The 18,096-nt window shown below is 40.5% G+C and overlaps 6 protein-coding genes across 13 annotated transcripts; 2 read left to right on the top strand and 4 right to left on the bottom strand.

The window, feature by feature from the left end:
- Nucleotides 1–14: 14 nt before the first annotated feature.
- LOC104761918 (histone-binding protein MSI1) lies at nt 15–2,350 on the bottom strand. 2 transcript variants are annotated; one of them, XM_010485089.3, is made up of 6 exons: nt 1,746–2,350; nt 1,323–1,649; nt 1,000–1,152; nt 707–831; nt 513–608; nt 15–419 (listed from the first exon to the last, which is right to left on the bottom strand). In XM_010485089.3, the coding sequence occupies exons 1-6, from the start codon at nt 2,088–2,090 to the stop codon at nt 191–193; spliced, it is 1,275 nt and encodes a 424-aa protein (XP_010483391.1). In that variant the 5' UTR covers nt 2,091–2,350; the 3' UTR covers nt 15–190. The 2 variants fall into 2 exon arrangements, with proteins under 2 accessions (XP_010483391.1, XP_010483392.1); XM_010485090.3 differs by having other exon boundaries at nt 517–608.
- LOC104761916 (uric acid degradation bifunctional protein TTL) lies at nt 2,346–3,892 on the top strand. Of its 3 annotated transcripts, none has more exons than XM_010485086.3 (4): nt 2,346–2,691; nt 2,769–2,870; nt 2,971–3,112; nt 3,258–3,892. In XM_010485086.3, exons 1-4 carry the CDS (start codon nt 2,404–2,406, stop codon nt 3,692–3,694), a joined length of 969 nt encoding a protein of 322 aa, XP_010483388.1. In that variant the 5' UTR covers nt 2,346–2,403; the 3' UTR covers nt 3,695–3,892. The 3 variants fall into 3 exon arrangements, with proteins under 3 accessions (XP_010483388.1, XP_010483390.1, XP_010483389.1); XM_010485088.3 differs by having other exon boundaries at nt 2,404–2,691; nt 3,300–3,892; XM_010485087.3 differs by having other exon boundaries at nt 2,404–2,691; nt 3,261–3,892.
- On the bottom strand, nt 3,854–6,375 carry LOC104761917 (uncharacterized). Of its 3 annotated transcripts, none has more exons than XM_087498028.1 (6): nt 6,179–6,375; nt 5,960–6,076; nt 5,718–5,874; nt 5,378–5,603; nt 4,410–5,287; nt 3,854–4,262 (listed from the first exon to the last, which is right to left on the bottom strand). In XM_087498028.1, exons 5-6 carry the CDS (start codon nt 4,685–4,687, stop codon nt 4,085–4,087), a joined length of 456 nt encoding a protein of 151 aa, XP_087354154.1. In that variant the 5' UTR covers nt 4,688–5,287; nt 5,378–5,603; nt 5,718–5,874; nt 5,960–6,076; nt 6,179–6,375; the 3' UTR covers nt 3,854–4,084. The 3 variants fall into 3 exon arrangements, with proteins under 3 accessions (XP_087354154.1, XP_087354155.1, XP_087354156.1); XM_087498029.1 differs by having other exon boundaries at nt 5,960–6,073; nt 6,179–6,343; XM_087498030.1 differs by lacking the exon at nt 5,960–6,076 and having other exon boundaries at nt 6,179–6,369.
- Nucleotides 6,376–6,655: 280 nt separating this feature from the next.
- On the bottom strand, nt 6,656–9,253 carry LOC104761915 (uncharacterized). 2 transcript variants are annotated; one of them, XM_010485084.3, is made up of 9 exons: nt 9,114–9,253; nt 8,967–9,017; nt 8,848–8,869; nt 8,643–8,754; nt 8,495–8,527; nt 7,862–7,987; nt 7,520–7,626; nt 7,357–7,428; nt 6,656–7,213 (listed from the first exon to the last, which is right to left on the bottom strand). In XM_010485084.3, the coding sequence occupies exons 1-9, from the start codon at nt 9,156–9,158 to the stop codon at nt 6,840–6,842; spliced, it is 942 nt and encodes a 313-aa protein (XP_010483386.1). In that variant the 5' UTR covers nt 9,159–9,253; the 3' UTR covers nt 6,656–6,839. The 2 variants fall into 2 exon arrangements, with proteins under 2 accessions (XP_010483386.1, XP_010483387.1); XM_010485085.3 differs by lacking the exon at nt 8,495–8,527.
- On the bottom strand, nt 9,246–12,697 carry LOC104761914 (YTH domain-containing protein ECT4). 2 transcript variants are annotated; one of them, XM_010485081.3, is made up of 8 exons: nt 12,273–12,697; nt 12,026–12,063; nt 11,770–11,920; nt 11,586–11,662; nt 11,199–11,501; nt 10,335–10,838; nt 9,994–10,206; nt 9,246–9,721 (listed from the first exon to the last, which is right to left on the bottom strand). In XM_010485081.3, exons 1-8 carry the CDS (start codon nt 12,325–12,327, stop codon nt 9,479–9,481), a joined length of 1,584 nt encoding a protein of 527 aa, XP_010483383.1. In that variant the 5' UTR covers nt 12,328–12,697; the 3' UTR covers nt 9,246–9,478. The 2 variants fall into 2 exon arrangements, with proteins under 2 accessions (XP_010483383.1, XP_010483385.1); XM_010485083.3 differs by having other exon boundaries at nt 11,770–11,917.
- Nucleotides 12,698–14,350: 1,653 nt separating this feature from the next.
- LOC104761901 (glycerophosphodiester phosphodiesterase GDPDL7) lies at nt 14,351–17,705 on the top strand. Its single transcript, XM_010485068.3, has 9 exons — nt 14,351–14,613; nt 14,691–14,819; nt 14,951–15,247; nt 15,333–15,442; nt 15,533–16,031; nt 16,120–16,440; nt 16,525–16,664; nt 16,746–17,229; nt 17,301–17,705. Exons 2-9 carry the CDS (start codon nt 14,708–14,710, stop codon nt 17,597–17,599), a joined length of 2,262 nt encoding a protein of 753 aa, XP_010483370.1. The 5' UTR covers nt 14,351–14,613; nt 14,691–14,707; the 3' UTR covers nt 17,600–17,705.
- Nucleotides 17,706–18,096: the final 391 nt, after the last annotated feature.

Below are 18,096 nucleotides of genomic sequence, written 5' to 3'. Positions count from 1 at the left end.
AATTAAGATTGACATTTCTTAACGACATTAGAATCAACTCTTCCATTTTTAAAGAAAAGAATCCCACTTGCCACCATCATCTCATGCCTCATTTTACACAATGAACAACACTAAATACTTGAACTGATCAAAAGCAGAGATGTATAAAATATTGTCCCATATCAGTACGCTGTGGATACTAAACAAGAAGCTAAGAAGCCTTTGATGGTTCTTCCCCTGGAGCATCATCTTCGTCATGATAAATGTTCTCAGCCATCTGCCATATTTGGAGTATGTTGTCTTCAGCAACACTGGAAATCACCCAATCTTCACAAGGATTCCAAGAGAAATCTGAGATTTTGCTAGTGTGACCACCATGAATAAACAGCAGCTCAGGTGGGCCGTCCTCTGCATCCTCCTCAGTCTGTTCCTCATCGATCCTGTCATAAGATACCCTCAAACACATCAATATAGCTCCTACATGACGAAACATAAACAGTTTATAACTAAGCATTGAAGCGTTGAGCCGAGACCTACTAAGGTCCCAAACCATAAGCCTTCTACCAAGACAACATGATGCTAAGATTGTCTCATTCTTCGGGTTCCAACCAACTTGGAAAACCTCCTCCCTGGTGATCAAAACAAATAATTTAGGTTAGCGTACTGCTTTTACTTTAGCTCTTAGTAACAACAATCCATCTCTCAGTTTATGGCGAATTGTTCTTACTTATGGCTATCAAATGTGTGAAGAGCGCTGCTTAGCTTCCGTAGATCGAATAATTTGACAGTCTTATCAGTTGACCCTGTTGCCACGACCCACTCATTAAATGGGTTGAAGGCTAAACAGTTAACCTGAGGCATTTCAAACAATCCAACAATTAACAAATACAGCAATACAATTCAATAGTTTAGTGTGTTTACGATAATAAGCTCATGAACCAAAACAACAGTTCAGTTGAATTTCTAATGAGATAAGATAGAGCAAGCAAACTAGCCCTAATGCTCATAAAGCTAACGCACCTCCATGGAGTGAGCAACAACAGACTGTACTGGTTTACTGGCAGATGGAGAACGCAGATCCCATATAAGAAGGTATTGGTCATCACCAACAGATCCAAACAGGTGTTCATGTCTCAAATGCCATGCAACATCTTCTACGACGCCTTCATGAGCCTTAAATTGAGAAAATAATCATCAGCAAGGAAAACACAGAAACCACAACATTATATCTGTCTACATGCTTTCATAGAGTTTTGACTGTTTCCGTGAAGTAGATGCAATTGATTTGCCTTCTAAATGATGCAAAACAACAGTCCAAGACAGATAAGAAACCAAGAATTTACCTTAAAGATCTGCTGAGCGTCAAGAGTCCTGTTTTTAGGGGTAGCGTTGATATCCCACAAGCAGATCTGAGCGTCATCAGAGCCGCTAAGCAAATGACCCTGCTTGAACTTACTCCAAGAGAGGCCATAGCCCTCAGAGCTGTGACCTCTGAGCCTTAAATCAGGATTACAAGCCCCATCAAGTGGAGGCTTAGATGGATGCTTACTGTAATCGAAAACATACACCTCCGCATTAACAGTCTTGGTAGCAATCATGAAAGGGTTTTGAGGCATGTAGCGAGCTCGATTGACCTCGCCTTCATGATTAATTTGCTGGATAATTTGCACCTACGCAAGCAAGTAATCACCTTTATTAACTCATTTGAACCCTAAAATCTATCTGAGAATTTAAAAGGTAAGGAAAAAAAATAAAAAAAATAGTACCTTTCCGGTGGCGCAGCCGAAGCCGCCAAATTCAGAGCGGTCATCGTCGTATTGACGAGCTTCGCTCTCTGTGTCGTCAAGGGGAAGCTGAACTTGAGCTAGCATCAAGTAATTGGGTTCGTTCTCGGAAGTGTGGGTACCGAGAATCATCTTCTGAACGGAGTAGTCTTTACCGGCAGGTTCCTCACGCTCCGGGAGCCATTCGACAGTGAGTGAAGGCCACTCAAGAGCGTGAGTAATGACGAGATCGTAGAGGAAAGGAGTGTTCTTCTTCCAGATCTTGTACTCTTCATTGATTAGTCGCTCCTCGATCTCCCCTCTCATTTCCTCTTCATCTTTCCCCATCTCGGCGATGTCTCTGTTATTCCCGCCACAAGCCACAAGGCAAAACCCTAAAACAGATCTCTTTACAAAAAAATTGTTTGTAGAGAGAACTTCTCGCTTCTGTTTCTGTATAATAATAATAATTCAGATATAGAAGAAGATCGAATTTAAAAAGGAAGAAGATAAAGAGACAGGCCTTGGTATTTTCAAAAGGCCCATTTAATAACAGGCCCATTTAGGCTCATCCAGTGAACATACTTACCACCAATCAACAGAACGATGATCGGTGAAAGAGAGAGAGAGAGAGAGAGAGAGAGAGAGAGAGAGAGAGAAAATGGCGATGGAGACCGGAGAAGATGAATGGAAGGTTTGCTGTGGAAGCTCCGATTTCGCGAAGATGATGGTGGATTCTGCTCCGTTTGAATCTTTAGAAGCAGCAATACATACTGCAAGAGACATCTGGTTCAACCTTGTTAATGTGACAGCTTGGCTTGAAGCATTCTCTGCTCATCCTCAGATCGGGGATACTCCTTCACCTTCTTCTATCAACTCCGATTTTACTCGTTGGAGCGAAGCAGAGCAGTCCACGGCCTTTGCCACAACCTCTTCTTCTGCTTTAAAGGTGAGATGAATCTTCACATTTTTTTTTTTTTTTCATCTCTTCAGTAAATTTATCAATTTTGCTTTCAAATTTCCTAGGAGCTTGCTGATTGGAATGTACGCTACAAAAAAAAGTTTGGCTTTATCTTCATTATTTGCGCCTCAGGCAAGACTCACGCTGAGATGCTCGCTGCGTTAAAGGTCATATTGGCATTTCCAAAATCAGTTTTTTTTTTCTGTGTGTGTGAGTGAATGAAACAGTTACATATTCATCAAATCGTGTCTTTATTTATTTATTTAGGAAAGGTATGAAAATAGGCCAATAGTGGAGCTTGAGGTTGCTGCTACGGAACAAATGAAAATAACAGAGCTACGAATGGCAAAGCTCTTCTCTGATAAGGCTCGAGTTGTATCAGAAACTACTATTTCAACAACACCTCAAGGTATTTTGCTGATTTACCAAATCCTTTCATTTTCAACGTTTTGTGTGTGGGTGTTTGAACGTGTCAGTATGATGATATCAAGTATGTACCCTCATGGCTATGTTTGTTATCTGTGTGACTTTTTTTTTACTTTCTCTCCCTTTAGAAGATCGTCTGAGAATCATAGGAGGACATTTGAATGTTGCAGCTGAATCAAAAGCTATCAAGAGAAGTAGGCCACCAATCACGACTCATGTCTTGGATGTCTCACGTGGTACTCCAGCTGCAGGTGTTGAAGTGCACTTAGAAGTGTGGAGTGGTACTACCGGTCCTTCCTTTGGTCACGGAGGTGGTGGGGTCTGGTCTAGTGTGGGCACTTCAGCTACTGATAAAGATGGGCGTAGTGGGCCACTGATGGATCTGGTTGAGGCTTTGAATCCTGGGACATATAGAATAAGCTTCAACACTGCCAAGTATTGCCCAGGCTGCTTCTTTCCCTATGTTTCGATTGTTTTTCGAGTTACAGAATCTCAGAAATTGGAGCATTTCCATGTGCCACTGTTGCTTGCACCATTTTCTTTCTCCACATACCGTGGGAGCTAGAGCTGCTACCGCTGTCTGCTCCAGCACATTTGGTTTTTTTTTTCTGAACCATTACTAGAACATGTACAAAAATTGCTATAAAATAAGGTCTCTATTCGAGTATTTATTTTTTTGGATTTGTAATTCTGTAAAGAATGAGCTTCGATGTAGACTCAATTGTGAGCAGGACAATAATAGTATAGATTACCATGTTAGACATCTTGGGAGACTCTAACCCTTTGTACAAAATGGTCAATCACAAAACTAGCCACTAGAAAAGTTGTGTTTTGATCTCGGGAGATTCCAAACCTTTGAGCAAAATTGACAAATCAAAACAGTTTCTACTAGTGCAAATAATTCACACACCTCTACCTACCCCTCCAGAACGTGTCTAAAGCTCCCTCGCAATATCTACCTTCTCCAAATGCTTGCAAAATCTTTCGCAAATGACAATAGGTTGCTCCAGGCACTTGACCTTTCTTCTTTCACCTCACCAGCTCCTGTCTCTTTCACTTCATGAGCTCCTGTCTCTTTCACTTCATAAGCCCCTATCTCTTTCACCTCATGAGCTCCTGTCTCTAAAACTTGTCTGTAAAAACAAAAGATATAAGAATTCAAACGGAAGCGGTGCCAATATGATCAACTTGAATTGACTTTTTTTCTATTAATTAACCAAATTGTCCTAAAATATGGATCGGACCAGCTAAGGAGAGACCTAGTTGTATGCACAAAATACCTGGTCTCAGTAGGCACAACATCTGCTGAAACAGCTCCTTCAAGATGGTCTGCTTTCGACTCTTGATTACCCAAGTGAGTCGAGTTTCCCTCTTCCTCAGTCTCCGAGTTTTTTAGACATACCTCTACTTCTATTCTCTGACTTGTCTCAGTTTCTTTTGTGTCATCTGTTGCAGTAATGACAAGGTTGTTGTTGCCCTGGAGATTACTTTCATCATCAGCTGAAACTGCAGCTCCTTCAAGATGGTCAGCTATGGACTCTTGATTACCTAAATGCATCACGTTTCCCTCTTCCTCAGTATCCGAGTTTTTTAAAGATACCTCTACTTCTATTCTCTGACTTGTCTCAGTTTCTCTTTTGTCATATGTTGCACTGATAACAAGGTTGTTGTTGCCCTGGAAACTACTTTCATCATCTGCTGCTGAACCAGTAGCTACTTCAAGATGGTCTGCTATCGACTCTTGATTAACAAAGCGCGTCAAGTTTCCCTCTTCCTCAGTCTCTGAGTTTTTTAAACACACCTCTACTTCTATTCTGTGACTTGTCTCTGTTTCTCTTTTGTCATCTGTTGCAGTAATGACAAGGTTGTTTCCCTGGAGATTACTTTCATCATCTGCTAGAACAGCAGCTCCTTCAAGATGGTGTGCTTTTGACTCTTGATTACCTAAGTAAGTCAAGTTTCCCTCTTCCTCAGTCTCCGCGTTTTTCAAACACACCTCTACTTCTATTCTCTGACTTGTCTCTGTTTGTCTTTTGTCATCCGTTGCAGTAATGTTGTTGTTGCCCTGGAGATTACTTTCACCATCAGAAACAGAGAGAGAAGAATCTATTATGTCCTGCCTCTGCTCACTTTCTGTCTCAATATCCAGACCGCCAGCCTGTAAAACAGAAACAGGGATAACTAAGCCAAGTGATAAGTGAAGCCTAAGTAAATTAAACTGATCACACACCAAAGCAAGATATTTTACTTGAAACTCAGGTTCAACAACGACAGGAGAGAAGTGCGAGGAAGAATCATCTGGTACAGAAGGAGAGACTGAGACTTCTGAGAGAGCTTTAGCTACAATTGGCACATCTGCTTTTGGTCTGAGTTTCAGCTCTTGTAAGATTACCCTAAGAATGTAAGAAGAGCCTCCCACTGCCTTGCGAGTAGCAGTTACTGAAGGGAATTTACCAGCATTACTTGCTCTGTATCTGCATACAAACAGAACCGCATGTTCAACAAGACTTTGAGATTCAGATACCTTAGCTGCACATAAGTTGACATGTGTATCTTTTTACAGAATATGAGGAAAGTAATCGGCTTACTCGTTGACATAAGACTCAACCAAAACTCGCCGATCCTCTTTAGACAGTCTTTTGTAAACCTTAGAGGTTGTTGTCAGAGATTCTCAAACAGCAGGAGAGCCATAGAACCTTGCAAACTGTTTAACATCTGTTCCAGCATTTCTGCGTGCAGCAGACACTGCAAAATGAAAAAACATTTCAGCAACAGATTTGAGACATTGGTAAGGAAACATTAAGTCAAAGAAAGGGTTTAGCTTTTTTACAGGTAAATTGTTTCAGCTGTCTCAGAAGCATCACTGAACTCGAGGGTACACTACTTGTACGTCAGTTAGATCAAAACCACGCAAAAATTCCATAACTAGCTTCTGTTTTGTTACCTACTAAACATTCGAATTGGATTCTCTTAAGTAAAGGTTTATTATACTAACGCCATTTTCAATAACGACATAAACCTTGGAAAAGCGATAATAAGAGAAACTTACGTTCAGTGAGGAATGAGTCGATAGTGGTGTACTGGTCTGAAAATCGCGAATCGTAGTTTTTTTTGGAGAGAGACGAAAAGAAAGCGAAGAACAAGGAACACAAGTAGGGTTCGTTCTCCTTTGTTCTTTTCCCTAATTCTTCTGCCAAATTTGCGTAATTGGCTTTCTTTTTTTTTTTTCTTTTTCTACTTGAAGTTGGGCTAATCCAGTGGGCTCGAGGATAAGGACTTGTTCTCCAAGACAAAATATGTAAAAGTACCATATTGTCCTGAATACTTTGATAAATTTCAAAAAATGTCTAATAACCAAATATTGGATGAACGTGACGAGGGATAGGCGTTGTTGTAATTTTGTAATACATCTACATCTACACCTCTTTACATTGGAGCTAAACAAGTTTAGATCGAACTCCATTTGGAAACTGGAGAGGCTAAGCAGCCAACCAGAGAAATGCACCAGTATTGGATGGAGCTGAGCTGAGAGAACATATTTTCGATAAATTCATTGCATTCTTGTTTCTTCCTAAATACACCACCACAAAAGTCTAGTCATAACATTCATAGTGCGCGTTAAATCTTTCATGGCTTTTCCTTATAGTATATTCATTACCAATATTGATCTAAAATATAAGATGATAAGACGGTAAAATGAAAACTAAGAATCAGGTTACATCCTCGAACAAAGTCTTTTCCTCCACAATCTTGGCAATACTTCCGTTTACTTGTACCCATATTTCTGCTATTTTCTTGATTTTTCCATCAGAAATCTCCACCAATGTGAAAGCTCTTGTTGTGTTGCCACCCTTCTCAGACTCATCTGCTCCACTCAAACTATCTCCCTGACAGTTTTCCTTTGCCTCTCTAATCCTTGGAACTATTGCACCGTTCAAATAAACAGTCTGGTTGTCACTATCTTGCACAACCATTTTCCGATTTCCTTTCCCTGATTCCAACTCCTTATGCATGTGTCCAAACACAACTAAAGGAATCGATAACTTCGTTGTCTCCTTCAGCTGGCGTATTGCCTGTTCTAGATCTGAAACATCAAATAAGGTTTCTTATCAAAAAACACTAGCTTGTATACCCGCATAGCGTTCTGCATCTGTCACCAAACTAACTATACAATGAGCAAGGAAAATGCTACTGATGCCAAATTGAAAAGATGACAGCTTATTTCACCTGGATCACCATGGTCACCGCCTTCATCCACCCAGTCTTTTCCACATATATCCTCTGCTTGAGAACCAAGACCTGAAAGACACATAAACCTTATCCTTATAAGTTCAAACCTGACTGGCTTAAGACTGGACCAATAAGGGAGGAGTTTTAAAGGTTGATGCACCTGTTGGCCCATTATGAGCAAGAATTATCGCCACATGATCTTCTGGTGTTCCATGTGCCGCTCGACATATACTCCCAGCACTGGCATCCATATCACGAACTCCGTACCTATAAGTGTTAAATGAATTGTAGTTATCTCAGACTTGAATCCAGGATGGTTAAATTGCTTTCCCTAATCACTAGACTTCAAGTATAGAAAGAGCTACAGATTCACTAAAATGATCAACTCATTTTCTTACGAACATAGTCATTCCAAGGTTTTTTTTCTTTTTCTAGGAAGAAGAAAAGCTATTCTGACCAATAAATATTTCATGATGCATGTCTGCCAGTCAAAAATACTAACCTCTTGACAAGAAGCTTCTTCCGATGCAATTGATTCCCCCCATGTGAAAAGGGTCGACCACCAACAATACTGAGTTTCAATGAGGGGAAGTCCAAGCGTTGATATCCTACATGCTCGTCACCAAGGCTGTTGATTGCAGAGGGAAACAAAACAAAAGAGCACAAGATAACTTTTCGGAATCTCCAAAAACTACAGGAATAATGATAGAGCTAAGGATCACAAACAGAAAAATCACAAGCTCTTTTTTTTTGCAAACGAATCAAGAACACCAAAAGCACACGTTTCCTTTGTTTCAACCAATAAACCCTCCCTCTAAATCAATTTCCCGGAGATGGGTCTCACGATGAGTACTCTTTCCTCTTAAGTATGGGGTTCCCGGAAGAAAGTCCTAATCAAACAACTTGATAGTTATCTCAAGAAGCCCTAACATCGAAATAACTTTGAGAGATGTGCATTGCATACCAGAATTGCTAAACAATTAAAACAAAAAAACAATCATTGTAGCAGCATCGTTTACATTACATGTATGTGGGTGAAAATTGACAGACAACCAAAAGCAGTAAGTGATCACATGTATATACTTCTTGATGAAGCATGAGTGTCAAAAGCACAAGAAAATAGTGGAAAACTCACCTATCGAGCTGCATTTGAACGCCGTTTTGTTTGCTGAAAGAAACATACACCAGACCATAGAAACCTCACTAGTCGAAATCAGAGCACAAGACCAAGACCAATGTTCGAAAAAACGGTAAATCAGAAAGAAAAAAGGGTTGGTGCTAACCTTGAGAACTTCTGGGTGTTCCAGGCATCGTGATTACCTAAAATAACTGCTTTAGGGAAAGGAAGAGCGGCTACGCTCTGCACAAGTGAGACATCTTCCTCACCAAAATCACCTAATCAAAATCATAGAAGGGTAGTATGAAGAAAAGTAGATAAAAGAAAAGTCGAAAAGGAAGTCAATTCGTCGAAAGTAACAGAGAAGCTGCCTGTGAATAGCACCAAGTGAGGCTGCAAATCAGGTTCAGGAAGAGAATTTAGGGTTCATAAGATACGGGGAAGTAAACATGAAAAAGGGTTTAGAAAGATGGAAGGAAATCAAAAGAACCTGCAGCAGCCGAAGAGCCTTTTGATCTTCATCTAGATTCCAGAAGCCATGCTTTAACACAGAACACGAAAAAGGTAAGACTAAACAAAAAGATCAAAGAAGGCTTTGAGAGAGAGAGAGAGATACGGAGGGAGGAAATAACATTACAATATCTCCGACAACAGCGATTCGTACGAGAGAAGAAGACGCCATTAGAGAAGAACTACAGAGAGACTTGAGAATTGAATTTGATGTTACTAAAGAAACAAGGAGAATGAATGACAAGGGAGCACCAATGAATGATACCAACTTTTTTTTTTTTTTATAACCTGAAAACGGCGCCGTTTCCACATAATGCTACAATAGTCACAGTTGCTGACAAACCCTACAAGGAATTGGATTTTTTTCTTTTCATCCTTGCCTTTTTTGTTTAGTATACAAGCACCCCCACCCCACCCGAATGGAAAAACAGAGAACCCCAATTGCTTATTGTTACCAAAAAGAATGTTTCCTTCTACTTACTACTAACTGTATCAATCAGTTATCAACTCTTCTTTTTTCCCCTCCTTTCCATCTGCTACTGTTACAGCTTGAAGACGCTCTGATAGCTGCTCCACTGAAGTCTCTTCTTCCCCAGCTTCTTTCTTCGTTCCATCTACTCCTCCCATCTTCTGCCTCTCTCTCTCATCATAGTAGCCGAAATCTTCGAGGATCGATGTATGTGCCTCATATTCTTTGAAGATTCTGAGCATCTCTATCCCCTGACGTAGCTTCACCTGTTACAGTTCATCAATTTAGTCACATCACCCACAAAATTAGATTTTCCGTTAGTTAATGCATGCACCATTTAATTTACGAGTTCAAAATCTATAGAAAGCCACCAGTGTAAGCATTTTTCTACCAAGCCTTACATGCCCATCAGTCTAATACCACGAAAAACTATTGAAGCAGAACTTTCCTGTCCCCCATATTTCAGCTTCCAAATTACTACACCAACTACTAAGACAGCGAAATAAATCATCATAAAACAAAAAAAAGTTAGACCCACCTCCTGCGAGTCTCGGCTGTGGGTCACCGGCTTGTTCTCATTGTTTTGTAAAAGAATATGACTAAATCGGTTATTCGGTACATCTTTCACAATATGCCATTTCACTGGGAACTGCCCACTCCACCTGTCTTGCTGCCAGTAACCAGCATCCTTTTCAAAGTCTACAGGTCCGACCATTTCGGACACCCCACAGAATTGTCCACTAGCATTTACCTGCAAGATTTTGAACTTTCGTTAGTCTCACTGTTTCCTTGAAGCAACTTATGGTTGTCTTCCAATTGCTATAAAAAGGAACATATCAGTTACATATATACTATTACGTCAACAGAAACAAGCCATACCGAGAAGAACAGAAAGATTGGGCACTTCCCACCCATCTTCTCAGCATCTCGATAAGCCGTATCTAATTTTTTGTTGCCATGCGGTGTGCTGGCCCAGACATTGTACTTGATACTCCTGTGGACATTGTCTTCACTAAATGACTTGACGACAAAGAATTTGGCATTCTTATATTCTGTCACAAATTCTGGATGGTTGTACAAACTGGGATTTGGTCCAGCTGTACTTGAATCACTCGTTGAATCATCAGTAGTAGAACCAGGTTTGGAGCTGATCTTACTCTTTACCCGGCTTGATGACCGTGGTCCTCGATTACCATACAGATCATTGGTGGTAGATACAGGGCCCTGCTCCTTCTCTCGCCTTTTACCTATGTCAGGGGTTACTCTGACTCGATTATCAGCTCCATAATATGGGGCGATAGAGCTAGGATTCTGGTAAGATCCTACATGATAATAACCTCCCAGAGACGAGCTTGAAGCAACTCCACTCCCATGCAAAGTCACCTGATAGAAGAAGATGTCAACAACATGAGATAAGCCCATAAAACTGTAAACTAATTTGAATTTGATGAGTATGCCAAAACGCCTCCATTCTCCGAAACCATTATAGGGAAGAAGAAACGAAAGCTTGACATATATATGAGAAAATTTCATGGCTCTTATAGGATGCATGACAGTATGTATATATATATATATATATATATATATATTCATAATCTTTGCAGAAGAAGACCAGTGAAATGAAATCATAAAAAAGCTAGTGATACTAATAACCAGTGGCACATTAATGTAGTATTCTTCCTTGTAAAAAAAAAGTCCACCTAACCAATCAGCCCATAGTTAAAACATAAGAGAAGAGTGCACCTGTGAGGCATTGTGGTCGTATGGGCCAAGTATACCCATCGTCTGAGGATAAGGTATAGGAGATGTAAAAGAGTTGTCCCCTTGATTCCCAGGAAAACTGGCTCCACCATATTGCCCAAAAGGAATCATATAAGCAGATAATGGGTCAATATCAGAGGGAGTATAATACGTAGCAGAAGGTGCACCAAAAGGTGGGTAAAAGGCAGGGGAGACTGGGATTTGGCCCTCCAACATCATAGATGTATAAGGGTTGAAGCCATAACCAGGGTGGTACATAACAGATGAATTGTCATTGTAGACAATCTGAGAATAAAGAATAACCAAAGTTAATAATGTAACTGGAAGAGAAAGATAGAATAACGCAGTAACAAGACAAGTCATGCTAACCTGTGGCACATGCATGACTTCAGGGTTAGTAGCATAATGTGAATATCCATCCCAACTGTTGATGCTTTGTGCATACCCTAGAGAACACACACACACAAGAATGCAATTGAGTACTCTCACAAACCAAAAGGAGATTATACGAAAGAGAAAGAGAAAGAGAGAGAGAGAAGAACACAAATAATACCAGGATTTGCAACATCCCAATCGTAATGATAGACATTAGTAGGGGGTTGAAGGACATTGAAGTATGGAGCGGGACCAGGAGAAGGAGTAATTGAAGAAGAAGAAGAAGAAGAAGATACAATGTTCCTTCCAACTTCGTGAGAAGAGACCTGCTGGTGAAAAAGAACAAGGCACTTTAACCCTAGGATGGTTTACAAAAAGAACTGAATAGAAGAAGAAGAAGAAGAAGAAGAAGAATAAGAATTGAATTGAATTACCTGGTTGACGCCATTAACCGCCATCACTGGTCTTTCCCCTGCGCGAAGGCAAACATATATCTCGTTAGAAGTAGAAACCATGGGAGAAAGTAACAAAAAAAAAAAAAAAAAAAAGACGAACATAATTAACGGCTCTATAATGCTCTACGGTTTGGTGTGGGTTCAATTGGGGGATTTGGTTAAATTCGAGAAATCAGAGTGATGCGAAAGAGTAATAATAATGAGAGAGGGGGTGAAGAGTGTATACCAGAAGAGACGATTCGGTTGCGCTGATTTGTTGAAGAAGAAGAAGCGGGATCCATGGGAGGAAGAAGAAGAAGAAGAAGAGAAAGAGAGAGAGAGATCTGTGACTGTGAGAGCCAAGGGGAATGGAATCGCAAAGAGGTTTTTGTGAGATTGATTTAATTTTTTTGAAACAACAAAATCTCTCTTCTCTCTATTTGAAACAGTTGTGGGGTCCGGGTCCGGGTCCGGGTCCGGGTCCGGGTCCGGGTCCGGGTCCGGGTCCGGGTCGTCTCTAGTTACTTATATATAAACTCGCGTCGATTGGAGTTGGTTCTTCCCTTCCCTTGGCTTCCTTTTTAAAGGCGGTTTGAGCCTTTTCGGTTTCTTCAATGTTTCCCAATAAAAACTGTACTATTCACCTTTTTCGAATATGTTCATTTGTTCAATGCTTTTTCTTCCTAAGTCAGAATTTCTCTAAAAGAAAACAAACAAACTTCAAAAGTCAAATCTTTTTTAAGCCAATGCATGGATGGAATTAAACTATCCGAGATTCAATCCGTCATCCGTTACTAAATTTTTGAACGTTCAAAAATTTCTAAATCCGAGAAATTCAAATTTCTGAGTTGTTCTCTTTCTCTTTTTAACGCCTAATTCATTTATTGCATTGAAATCGTATACAAACAAACTGATATAATTAACGTCTGACAAAAAGTATAGGACGCAAATACACAGAAAACATGTGATAGTGAATGATAGAAAAAAAAAGTGAATACTAAAACCTTACTAAAACCTTACTAAAACCTTACTTGCTAAAACTGATTCATTCTTTTCTTCTTTTCATTTAGAGTCAGTTCCAATATGTGAGATCATCTTCTTTTACTCCATAGTCATCTAATTTTGTCAATGATATATGGATTCATTAGTCGTTTTTATGATCCCATATTGCTAATGGGGCATTGATTAATTTGTCACACCCCAAGCTCCTTTCCGGACCCTATCATTAGTACTCACGATCGCAACATTCAAAAGCTGTGTTTGAGTGCAAAATAGGACTTTAAAGGCATCACATTACCTATGTGGGATCCGATGAAAATGGCCATGACCAAATGACTTTTTGATCCTAAGTAATCACTTTTATCCAATTAACACCAACTTTGTCGTTCGGTGGTTCAAATCTATCGTTCTATGCGCGTGTATCTTCTCCAATATTCCATAAAATACAAGACCAAAAACATTGATCTATTTCATACACAACCGGAAAAAAAAAACTAAAACTTGACATGGAACAACTGACTATTCGTTGACATAAGGTAAATACATATTGAAAGCCGTTAAGTAGGGTACACCCATTCTATAGTAGGAGGGACATCCAAGAGTTGTATTACAGCTCAAAGAAGTGTACAACATGAGTTTGTTTTCTTTTCTAGCTTGTAAAACATATCTTTCATCCAAACACCAAATTCTCATGTTATAAACTACTTTCTCTGTTAAATATACTAGGGCCGGTGGAATGATATCTTCGATTCCATGCCAGGCTCAATGGGAAAAGGGTCATCACAATGTCAAAAGTGTCAATTTATACTTGTACAAACTCTTTGTGCTAATTTCTACCTATACTTAAATAAAATTCAAATTTCATACCCAATCATAAAAAAAAGTGTTGATTTCAAAATCAACATCAACAAATATTAGTCAAGAGCTGGCTTAGATGACACGTATTTAATGAAGTGGCATTGTATATCAAGTCATTAACGATGCCAAGAAAGAGAAGAAGAGGAAGAGGGAGATTCTCGCGGGTGGGTATGGTTATAAATATTAAAGTTCCCCAATATTCGGAATAAGGCTGCTGGATCATATGGTTAAAGTTGAATAAAACTCTGATGGACCCGGGTTTGAATAGGTCGGAAATGGTCCTTTTCCTCAAGCTCAACTTTGAACTTTTCATAACAAGATGGAATGGCACCTTCGATCAGTTCGATGTCAGGTTCAAATATCTGACTTTTCATATTTGTACGTGTTAAAAATTATTATATGTGCAAAATTGTGAAGAATGGAGGAAGTAATTAATATATACGTATTTATATATGTCATGGAAGATTCATGCAATGAACGACAGAAACGCGGTAAAGGGAGATAAAAATAGGTTTAAATGGGTGTTCCAGCCATAAATGGGATGAACAATTTTCTTTCTTACTATTAATTAACTTTCTTTTTCCTCATTCCCCATTTTACAACCCCTTCTTTCTTTAGCCCCAAGCTTCCGTTTCTCTTCATCTTTTCTTTCACAACTCAAACCCATACAGGGCTAAGAAGCACAAGGAGGCAGAAAGAGGAGAAGGGGCTTATGTTCTTGCTTTCGCATTGTGCGATCTTTTAACCTCTTTTGCTTTTTCTTAGATTTAATTTGTTTGCGTCTCATAATAGTTTTTTCCTTAAACAGGATCAATTAACACAGATATGCTAAGGTTCATCATCATTTTTTCCCTTTTTATACACTCATGTGTTGGGGCTCCCAGGACTCCTGCTGCTGCCGTGGCCGTTCCTGGCAAGAAATGGCTCACCCTTAGCGGTAAGTATCATTTTACGTTACATATATACATGATTTATTTTTTCTTGGTAGTATAACATATGAACATGCTCGTAGTACATAAATCATATTTGTCTGTTTCTAAGAACCCATACCTCTCTTTTTTCTTTCAGGACAAGAGCCTGCGGTTGTTGCCAGAGGCGGATTCTCCGGTCTTTTCCCGGAGTCAAGCGCCCCTGCAAACGACATGGCTGTTAGCACCAGCTCGCCTGGCCTCACAATGTTATGCAACCTTCAGATGACTAAGGACGGTGTCGGTCTTTGCTTGTCAGATATTAGACTTGACAATGCAACCACCATCTCAACGCTCTTCCCTAAAGCCCAGAAGACTTACAAGGTCAACGGTCAGGACCTCAAGGGATGGTTTGTCATTGATTACGATGCCGAAACCATCTTCTCCAATGTCTCTCGTATGTCTTATTTCTCTTTTCCTACCTTCAACAATACTCTCCCTCTACACCACCACACATTCTCATGTTTTGTGTTCTTGAGCAGTCATCCAGAACATCTTCTCTCGGCCCAGCATCTTCGACGGCCAAATGCCGGTTTCCGCTGTGGAGGACGTCCTCGGAACCAAGCCTCCCAAGTTCTGGTTGAGCGTTCAGGTACCGCTTCTTCTCTATGAGCATATGATTAAGCAACATAGGGAAGGTTTCTTGTTGATTCATTGAAAATAAATAAAATCAAATGTGCAGTACGATGCCTTCTACATGGAACACAAGTTGAGCGCAGCTGAGTACCTGAGAAGCTTGCAGTTCCGCGGCATTAGTGTCATCTCATCTCCGGAGATCGGTTTCTTAAAGAGCATAGGGATGGACGCAGGCAGGGCCAAGACAAAGCTCATCTTCGAGTTCAAAAACCCTGAGGCAATTGAGCCCACCACCAACAAGAAGTACAGCGAGCTTCAACAGAACCTCGCAGCAATCAAGGCCTTTGCTTCAGGCGTTCTTGTCCCCAAAGACTACATTTGGCCCGTTGACACGGCTAAGTACCTTAAGCCTGCCACCACCTTTGTGGCTGATGCCCACAAAGCTGGTCTAGAGGTCTACGCTTCTGGGTTTGCGAATGACATGCGTACCAGCTTCAACTACAGCTTTGATCCCTCCGCTGAGTATCTCCAGTTTGTGGACAATGGCCAGTTCTCTGTTGATGGCATCATCACCGATTTCCCGCCAACAGCATCACAAGCCATTAGTGAGTTGACTTCATCTTATATAGATGTATCCACAAATATTTGGTTATTAGGAAGAAGCTAACGCCCCACACATATGTGTTCTTGCAGCTTGCTTTTCTCACCAAAAGGGAAATCTCCCCAAAGTAGGGAATGCGTTAGTTACAACTCATAATGGAGCAAGCGGGGACTATCCAGGCTGCACAGATCTGGCTTACGAGAAAGCAGTCAATGATGGAGCAGACGTGATTGACTGTTCTGTCCAGATGTCCAAAGACGGAATTGCTTTCTGCCATGATTCTGCAGACCTCACAGCAAGTACCACCGCCATGACTACCTTCATGTCTCGAGCCACCAGTGTTCCTGAGGTCCAGCCTACCAACGGCATTTTCTCTTTTGATCTCACCTGGGCTGAGATTCAGTCTGTGAAGCGTAAGAAAATAATTTATTTTCTAAAGATTTTTGAATATCTCATACTTAACAAAACTACTAAGATTGGGATCTCTTTGTCTTCAGCACAAATTGGGAACCCCTTCACTTCCACGGGCTTCCTAAGAAACCCAGCAAACAAGAACGTTGGGAAGTTCACGACTCTTGCTGAATTTCTTGAGTTCAGCAAAGCAAAGGCAGTCCCCGGAGTTCTGATCAACATAGAGGTCAAAACTTTTTTTTTTTAAACTCCCAATTGCTCTTAAATTTACTGAAGGAAGCTCCTCTAACACCTTGTTTGTCGACAGAATGCTGCTTATTTAGCATCAAAGAAAGGCTTAGGAGTTATAGACGCAGTTAAGTCGGCTTTGACCAATTCCACACTCGACAAGCAATCAACTCAGAAGGTTTTGATTCAGTCAGATGACAGTTCAGTCTTGGCTAGTTTTGAGGCTGTTCCTCCGTACACCAGAGTCTTGAGCATTGACAAGGAAATCGGAGGTGCTCCCAAGCCATCAGTCGATGAAATCAAGAAGCATGCAGAGGCCGTCAATCTCAAGAGAACTTCACTCTTCACCGTCTCCCAAAGCTTTGTCACAGGGAAAACTAATGTGGTGGAGGAAATGCACAAAGGGAATATCTCTGTTTACGTTTCGGTGCTAAGGAACGAGTACATCTCCGTAGCATTCGACTACTTCTCTGATCCTACGGTAGAACTTGCAACATTCATTGCAGGGAGTGGCGTTGATGGAGTCATCACGGAGTTCCCTGCCACCGCTACCAGATACTTGAGTAAGTCATGAAAAAACAATATATGCATAACAAAGATAAAGGCTGATCAATTATATTTTATGCAAATTCAGGGAGTCCATGCTCAGATTTGAACAAAGATCAGCCCTACGCCATCTTACCTGCAGAAGCTGGCGCTCTACTAGCCGTGGCAGACAAGGAGGCACAACCACCAGCTAGTGCACCGAACCCGCCTCTTGATGCCAAAGACGTGATTGATCCGCCTCTGCCTCCAGTTGCAAAATTGGAAGCCTCCAATGAAGCTGAAGGATCTAAGCCACATCCCCCTCCTTCAGGCACTGTTGCTATCGCCGCTAATCTCGGCCTTTCCTTGCTGGCAATGCTGGCCTTGGGAGTCCTCTGTGTTGCCTAAATATAGATTGATGCAAACAGTTTGTAATATGAAATCCTCTTGTTGAGACTTATGCTATATGTTTTTATCACACATTACTACAATAAACACACACACATGCACACAACGATCAAAGCTCTAAAGAAGCCTTCTTTGCGGTGTAGGAGTATCGATTAGTTCAGAAATTGCAATCTTCACGATCTACCAATTTGAATTATCTATATTTTTCTACTTCCCTGACTAACCTTCTCCACAAAGTTTTCCTGCATCTAGTGCTCTCTCAAGATAGTGAAGATGAAAAAGAAATGAAGAAAACATAGATGATCAATACTCAAATCACCGCAACAGTTGTGTTCAGTAATCGGATCACAATATGAAAGACAGTATTTCACTTGGGAAATTAAAAAGCATGATTCCCAGTTCTGAGTGGAGTAATTTGTTTTCACTCTCACTATCATAATTTCCCAAATCATTTGAGCAAAACCCAAAAGTGCCTCCTGCACAGTTTTTTAAGAAGT

This window comes from Camelina sativa, chromosome 18, assembly GCF_030686135.1.
Source record: "Camelina sativa cultivar CO46 ecotype springtype chromosome 18, ASM3068613v1".
Classification (NCBI taxonomy): Eukaryota; Viridiplantae; Streptophyta; class Magnoliopsida; order Brassicales; family Brassicaceae; genus Camelina; species Camelina sativa.
This window is presented reverse-complemented; position numbering and strand designations above follow the sequence as displayed.